At 36.8% G+C, this 8,325-nt stretch overlaps 1 protein-coding gene across 21 annotated transcripts in view; it reads right to left on the bottom strand.

Annotated features, from left to right (window-relative positions):
* Nucleotides 1–4,494: 4,494 nt before the first annotated feature.
* The window catches only part of LOC109097883 (phosphatidylinositol-binding clathrin assembly protein-like), a 38,172-nt gene continuing 34,341 nt past the window's right edge, over nucleotides 4,495–8,325 (bottom strand). For 20 of the 21 annotated variants that reach the window (XM_042765179.1, XM_042765181.1, XM_042765182.1 and 17 more), the window contains 3 exons: nucleotides 6,865–6,969; nucleotides 6,067–6,170; nucleotides 4,495–4,855 (listed from right to left, as the gene is read on the bottom strand). In XM_042765179.1, coding sequence (XP_042621113.1) covers nucleotides 6,078–6,170; nucleotides 6,865–6,969 — 198 coding nt within the window. In that variant the 3' untranslated portion in view covers nucleotides 4,495–4,855; nucleotides 6,067–6,077. The remainder of the gene's footprint in view (nucleotides 4,856–6,066; nucleotides 6,171–6,864; nucleotides 6,970–8,325) is intronic. The other variant, XM_042765186.1, reaches the window with a different exon arrangement.

The following is an 8,325-nucleotide window of genomic DNA, read 5'->3' as shown; positions in this document are numbered from 1 at the left end:
AATTTTCAACCATTGTGGTTGACAATAAAGTTTTATTATTATAAGCCTATTATTATTATTATTAAAGCACACCTCTGAAGGTAATGTGATAGGCTATGCTTGACTTGAGGTAACGCGAATGTTGAAAAGCTCTTCAACAAATTTATTATTTACCTTAAACCTTACCACTATTCGGCTGTCTTGAGCGCAAATCAGTTTCTTTTTATTTTTTAATCTGTTTTATAAACGCTTCTCTGTACCGTTTTGTGTCGCCCCCTGCTGATCGAATTCACAGTAAACATATCCGGAAAAATTACAAATAAATACGTAGAATAAAAAAGAAAACGCAGCTCACAGGTAGGCTTATATTGTTTGCTTACTCACCCACAGATTGTTATCTTAACACGGTCTCTTTGAAAGTTTAATAAATGCTGTTGCTTTTGTTTGTTTGTCATAATAAAGATGATAATTCCCTGGCATAAGGGAAAATGAGCAATACATTAGTCAGAGACCTTCATACAATTCCAGTTAGTAGGGTGCTTAATATTGTCTAGCCTTACTACTTTAAATATAGGCTATCTTTACTTCTAATAGAATTCAGGTTAAAAGGAAAGAGATTGAAGATTTTGAGGAAGAAATATGCCAACTACCAAATAAGAAGAAAAAAAAACTGATAAAGCTGGTAAGTGGCGACCTTATGTTATGTTTGTGAAGATGATGGAGTAAGACTGAACTCAAACACGCGTCTGCAGCAGGAGCAGCTGAGAGAAGAGCACAGAGGTCATGCGCGTGAACTGCAGAAACAGATGAAGGAGCGAGCAGGAGAGGAACCTAAAGCAAATGCTTTTTTTTTTTTTTTTTTTTTTTTTTTTTAAATAAATACAATTTCAGTTTTTTCTTCCACCAAATCGTATACATCCAGAAAGCTCAGTGAACATTCAGTGATACTTTTGTGTCCTTTTTTAAAAAGCTTGATGCTGTTCGCTTTCCACTACCATTATATAGAAACGGTATATTTTATTTATTTTTTGGTCCTAAAAAGAGAAGTGTATATGGCATTAGAAAAACACCAGTGTGAGTAAATTATAATCTAATTAGAATTTTTGGCTGAACTAACCCTTTAAGCATTTTAGAATGTTCCTAATTTTCAAGCTTCAGAAAAGTTGAAAAATACCATAAAAGAACATCAAACAATTAAAACTGACTTGTGAGCTATATTCATAATCTCATCTAAAGCCATGTATGATCGCTTTGTGTTTGGTGTGTTCATGAGAATCAGCAAGGTCCGGTTTGGGAACGAATCATTCAAGAGTCGGATCTTCTCAGTGAAACAGAGAATAAAGAGTTTAAAGGATGGAATTCAGCTCGACTTTGAGGTACTGCGGACATGTTATTGTTGTCTGAACTGTGACCATTACGTCTGTTCTGAGGTACTGAAACTCTCTTTATGTTTCTTTATATTTCAGAGTGCAAATGAAAACATTGATAATAACAGTAAACTTGAGATTAAAGAAATGCATTGGCTGAAAAAGCAGGTGTGGTCATGCTTTAGGTTCTATTTTACTTAGCTACATCTTTTTGTACATGCAAAGATTATACAATGCAGCTAATCGTCCATATCAGGTTCTCCTATATAATGAGAAGGTCACAGTGTAGGAATCCACCATACAGAAGTAAGAAGAAGAGATCTTGGATCTAGTTTCCCTCAGCCCAAGTAATGTTTCTTGCACAATCTGATAGCCTCGGGTCCCATGACACCCACAGTATGGACAGGAACATAATGAAAATAAGCCTTGAGGAAACATCAGGTAATCCAAACATCCCTAATAATAGCAGTGCTCAGTCTAAGAATATAAAAAGACTTAACTGAACACATGGTGCTTTATTAATATTTTGCACCGACCTTCTATAACCAATAGATGGCATCATAACAGTAGACATACTGAAACAGACTAAAATACCAGGAGAAATCCATAATTCAGTGACAGTTGCTGGACCCTTGGAAGTGCGCGGATTGAAATCTGCTATATTTGTTCAAGAGTAAATGAAATTCCATATCTATTTTTTCTTCTAGTTGGGAAGTAATCATTTTGAATTATTAGCAAAATATAATATCACATTCAATCTTATTTGTATGCCTAATATGTAAAAAACGCAAATTATTTCTTATGTCAGGAATTACGTGACTCACATAATACCACACAAAACAAGTACGATTTTTATAATGATAATAGGTACAAAACTTTAAACTAATCACAAAACTATATATACATATACACACACACACATATATATATATATATTATACACACACATACACACACCACGGCCCAGTATTAGCAGTTGGATGGAGGATGAGTGACTGCCACTGGCACTGTTCAGCCCTCACTGAAGTAGAGGAAGTATTGTCATTATATCCACAATACATTACAGGGCAGCTGTTTTTTCATTACAGCTTGAAACCTCATGTCCTCAGTGGTTTAAACTTAATGGCCTCTGAGTGCAGGCCTATATAGAGCTAACAGCTACACATACTACATTGATATTGGCCATCAAATACCTGTCATTAATCACCCATAATGCCTATTACTTTCCAGAGCGCGTTGAGAGACCCCCATATCCCCTCCAGCCATTAGTAGAAGCCAAAGGGTCTCAACAGAGAAGCGATGCGACCACCTCTGGTAGCACAACTTCCACCCCACCTGACTTTAGCAAGATGTTCAGCAGTCAGACTGATTTTACAGTAACTAATTGTACTACATTTATAGACAATGCTTGCTGTTTGCTCCACCTAGTCACATAAGGGGTGAAGATGGCATCAATAAACAGTCATTCATTTTTGATTAGCAATGAATGCATGACTAATGACACTCTACCTCAGAAGGGCCCTCTGTGCATATGTTTGAGATATTATCAGGCAACATACGCAGAAAGGTTCTCTGCCAAAGGCAGCCCTCTCAGTGGCACATAAGCAAGATAAGGTCTGTGGAAACAGTGTCTGTGATTTTCCCACTGCCATTTCCAGGCATCATGGGCTAGAATATAGATGACACAAGTAGGGATGGGGAACAGTCACTGCCCTTGTTAGTGAAGCCAAACTGGAACCCGCTTTAACGTGCTGCGTTTGTGTGAAGGGGCCGACGCATCTGGGCTTGCTGGAGCAGAAGCTGCTGTGTGTGATGGGTAAAGCATATCCCATGCACTCATTGACCTGTTACAAACTGAAAGGTGGGTGGTTACAACAAAGATCATCAATAGAAAGTTTCAACAGTCGGTTTCACAGTCGGGTGAATCTGATGCATCTGTAAACAACATCTGTGAAACTCAGCAGTTGTTGGATAAGAATTGAAATACAGAAATGAAAAAAAAAAAAAAAAAAATGGATGAATCAATATACAAACAACACACTCAGTTCTGTGGAAGCTGCACTTTATTTGAAAATCACCCAAATTCTGCTTCATTTTTTTTTTTTTTGTCATTTAAACAAAATAGAATCTGCAGGGATGATGCAGTAAATATGCTAAATCAATGGATAGAATCGCCTTCATATTCAGGCCACCCTTTGTGTACTTCCCTATTGGACAGGGCCTGATTTATATACACGGAGCACTGATCAACAGCCCCCCCTTTCATCACTCTACTGGACCTACAGCTAGACACTACCAAGCCCATCCCAATACCGACAGCAACCTGCGTTTCTCACTCACATTTGCACCCACAAACACACACACAATTGTTCTCCTCCCGGATGGCCTGAAAATGAAGGCGACTCTGCACATTCAGGTTGAAAAGGCAGCCATATAACTGTCAAATGTAAAATAATGACATGCCAAGCAGAAAGCAATACAGATCTTCCCCAAATGCAATGTCGCTGAATCACAAATGTAGTGCTTTGCTAAATGCTCCCTCAAAAAAACCCACGCACCCACCCACCTCCCCGGGGATCACAACTGACTATGTGGCATAATGATTTGTATATTTTATCCTATGTCTGTTACGAATGGAGGGCGGTGAGTGCTTGAGCTACAAAGAAATTGCACTAGACATACTGCTTCTGAGAATACTTAGTGCTGTATCAGTCAGTTTTATAGGTGTCCATTTCCCCCCAATTTTATATTATATATATATATATATTTTTTTTTTTTTCATACTTCTTTTGATAATAATTAGTGTTATACAACCAATCATACCCATATGAATGCATAATTCTAAACACCTCCCTTAAGAAAGTTCAAAAAAAAAAAAAAAAAAAAAAAAAAAAAAAAAGGAAAAGAAAAAAATTAATTTCTTTCATGTCCTCAGTGGGTAAATCATAAATAAATACAGACAATACACAAGGAATGTCTACTGCAAACGTCATAACAAGAAATAGAAATAAAGTAGAAATCATAGTAGAAACCAATGTTAGAATTTCTAATTGGTGATGGTTAAATCAGGTAATGCTTGATTGGTGATCGGATAAAGACAAAAGTCCACCCAAATCCCTCCCCGATCCCACTTTTTGCCATTCCATGGAAAAAAAAGTGAAGCCGTGTTTGAGTGAAAACCCACCACATTCCAGCACTCACGCTCTCTCAATACCCATGCGCTTCGTTACAGACGCAGATTGGAACAATAACTGTTACAGCGACAAATTACAAAGTGAGCACTGTGTCCTCCATCTCTGGGTAACAGAGTCTTACCCATCCCAACCCCACCCGTCATATCCCATAAAGCCCCTCCCACCCCTCCCTCTGATTCCTGTACAGTTCTGTACTGGGGCAGAACTTTCCATGAAGGGTCGAATAGCCAACTGGAGAGAGATTAAAGGTTTGAGATTTGCCGTATAATTCATCCTTGGGAAGCATCGACCCTCCTTCATCTACATGAACTGCATCTGGAATCAAAGAAATGCATATTTACTGATCCTGTCAAGTGACATTTTAGAACATGTTTTTGTATATTTGACACATTGTGATGAACGGACACATTATGACATTTTATACCAAGTCTAGGATATTAAGTTTGAAGGTTTTTTTTTTTTTGTATGATTGACTGACCATCCTAATTTTAATGTCACTAAATGAATTGAATATGCAAATGCAACCAGTAAAGCAGCCAATAAATGATGATATGAGTTTATGAAGCTGCAACTCGGGATAACTTACTACGAAAATGAAAATGATTAAAACGTAAAGGGGTCATGTCACTACCTCCCCCCCACAATTTTATTTGTACCAAAACCATTACTAACGCTTGGAAATAAAACATGTACTGCACACGTACAGCCAGATTTTTCTAAATCACACATACTCTGTACACTCAGCTCACACTGTCCCGGGTCATTACTTCACAGTCGGAAAAGAAAAAGAAACAAAATAACAACAGACTACTGAAGGCCACAACAACAACAGACACCTGCATTGAGTGTTCATTTAAGAAGGTTAAGAGATAGTAGTTTCAAAATGTATAAAAACATTTTTAGCTCTCATAACTTATGTAGAGTATTAGCGTAGACACTATATACAATTCTCATTCTCATGTAAAATGAGCCTCAATTGATGTCATGCAAGACCCCAAAGCGACTCAACTGGCCAAGACAACTTATTTTTTTTCCCATTTTTTGTGTAATAACCTTTGGTTAGCAAGCTAAAAGCTTGTCTAGAGCACAGCACTAACTGTTAAGAAAAGAAACATGAAATTAAAATTAACCTTATCTACAACTGACTATTACAAGCTAACATTAAGTTCTGCTTTTCTTACAAAAGAAAAGATCTGTTGTTACTTTCATTACATTGTGACTTTAAAAGATTTGATTCCACAGGATATGACCCCTTTAAATCAAAGGAAAATACAGAACAAAATCATGAATGATTTGTAAATGAATTTGAAGAGCTTGATGCTATATCTTTTAAAGCATTCAAATGGCTCCGTTGAAGCTGAATTTACAAATCACATCATTGATGTACATAAAAAACATTAATATTGCAGCACATGGAAAACAGGGGTAAGAGTTTTGACAATAGAAACACAAAAAACAGTGTTATAAAGCAAGAAGCACCTGTTGATCAATCACACACACACACAGACACAGCAGACATGCTGTACCTAAAGACGCTCTAAAGGAAATCCTTCAGAGACAGCTGTGCAAAAGGGTCCTGTCCCGGAGCTCTGAGAGGACTTGAACTGGAAGGACTACAGGCTGTAGAGAGCTAGTTCAGAAAGAACGAGAGAGATTGAAGGGGTCCGAGGACAGCCAGGAAACACTCATACACATACACACATGAGAGGAAAATTCAGAGCCAGATGGGCTAGAGAATAACAGAGAGGATCAGAAAAAAAGAGGGATATTTTCAAGCCACTAAAATCCTTCTCGGTCTGCAAGGCTGCGGGGATTTCCTGCGCTAACACTACTGCAGAAATGAAGCAGGGGTGGCTGGGTGGGGGGGGGGAGGGCACGATATGTATTTCGAGCTGAGAATTTGGTGTGGTGTGGAATACATATCCTTCCCCAGAGATGTGTGAAGACATCAATGCTAGCGTTCATATTCAGAACAGCACTGTGATGGCACATGAGGGTGAACGAACTAGAGCGCATTCTGAATAGAGCCTCTGGCATTCTAGAGCCGCTTCTAGAATACAGTCAGGGTTGAGCAGATGGCTCTATTACAAGAATGATTATGGGGCTGGATAAATGCAAAAACAATTATTAAAAAGCGGAAACCCATGGATGCTACTGTGCTCTGAAATGGACAAATTTGATTGGATTAAGTTGTGGTCACATTAGCTAAGTTAGCTCTGTGAAAATTCACTAAACAATGGTAAATGTGACCAGACCTTAAGACTTCTAAATTTCATTGTTTGAGGTTTAATTGATCTGTAACCTCACTGTGTGGGAGATCATACCTGTGCCCCTGAGACTTGGCCGAAGGGGTTGGCTGGCCGCATCACAGGCTGAGTGTACATCATGGTGGGCTGGGTCATCATGGTCATGGAGCCCATTTGAGGGGGCTAGAAAGGAATAAATCCAAAGTTAAAGGAATAAAGAAACCAAGTTAGCAATGCGTAATGCTTGTCACAGCTGTTGGGACACTGCGTTTCTATCTGGAACTTTAAATGCCAATAGCTTACAAAGTTTCTCTGTTGACATCATATTTTGTTTGACAGTACTGAAACTCAGCAAAGAGGAATGTGAGCCGGTCTGAACCCACTGTTCTCATCTGTCTGACTGGAGTTATTGTTTAACTCTACCTGAGCAGACAAGAAGTTACACACACAAACTACCTCTTTTGTTTTTGGTGTCTTTGGGGGTTGTGGAGCAACTCATATTTTACTACATTAGTTCTAACTCTTAAAATAAAAAAGCTGAGGTACACACAAAAATTGGACTGGAGGATCCAAAATGGATGAGTCATAATAGCAGTTATGTAAGTGCAGATGATGTTATTGAAATGCCTCATTTAGAGAGCGGCATCCTCTCTTGAAGCCATTAACCACGGCCTGTGCAGACCTTACCTGTATAGCTTACTCAACCTCTATTCCTGGGTTCTATTGAGTGCATTGTATATATCTAAAAGATGGCTAAAAGAAATAAGACTCAAATGTGATTATAGATAGAAGCATCATGCCCATGTGCCCCCTCAGTTCTAATTAAATAAATAAATTAAAATAAAATTAAAATGAAATTTATAAAAAAATCTAAAATTACAGTTTTTAAATTACAATGTTTTTTTATTTATTATCAATAATAATAATAATAATAATAATAATAATAATAATAATAATAATAACACTAATAATTAAAACACAATCAGGTGTTAAATAAAGGTGTTTAATAAACAAACAAACAAATAAACAAATACATTATAATTTAAAATATAATCAATTGCATGACATAATAATAATAATAATAATAATAATAATAATAATAAATTATTTATTTTATTAAAAATAAATATTAAATGTATCATGAATTAAATTATAGGGTACTACATTAGGATGTACAACATGGGTCCTTCTTCATGTGTAATAAATAAAAATAATTATAATCCTAATAATAATAATAATAATAATAATAAAACTTTATATAATTATTATTAATAAAATAAGGAGCTACATGATATCTTATGTCCTCTCTCATGTTTAATAAATAAACAATCAAACACACACTAGACTATTCAGTCTTACACTAAAAAAAAAAAAATAAAGTGTTTCAAAAACCATGCAAAACACGCCCTGATACCCATCTTTTTTTCTTAAAGCTAAGGGTTCATGGAGGAGAAAGCAATGTAGCCATCCATGTGATGAATAAAATACACATGGGGAAAAAGAAGTCTCTGTAAGCTCAATGAAGAGGTGCTTTGGACT

The sequence above is a fragment of the Cyprinus carpio genome, chromosome A10 (assembly GCF_018340385.1).
Source record: "Cyprinus carpio isolate SPL01 chromosome A10, ASM1834038v1, whole genome shotgun sequence".
Taxonomy (NCBI): domain Eukaryota; kingdom Metazoa; phylum Chordata; class Actinopteri; order Cypriniformes; family Cyprinidae; genus Cyprinus; species Cyprinus carpio.
Note: the sequence above shows the minus strand (reverse complement) of the source record. Positions and strands in the feature narration are given on the sequence as shown.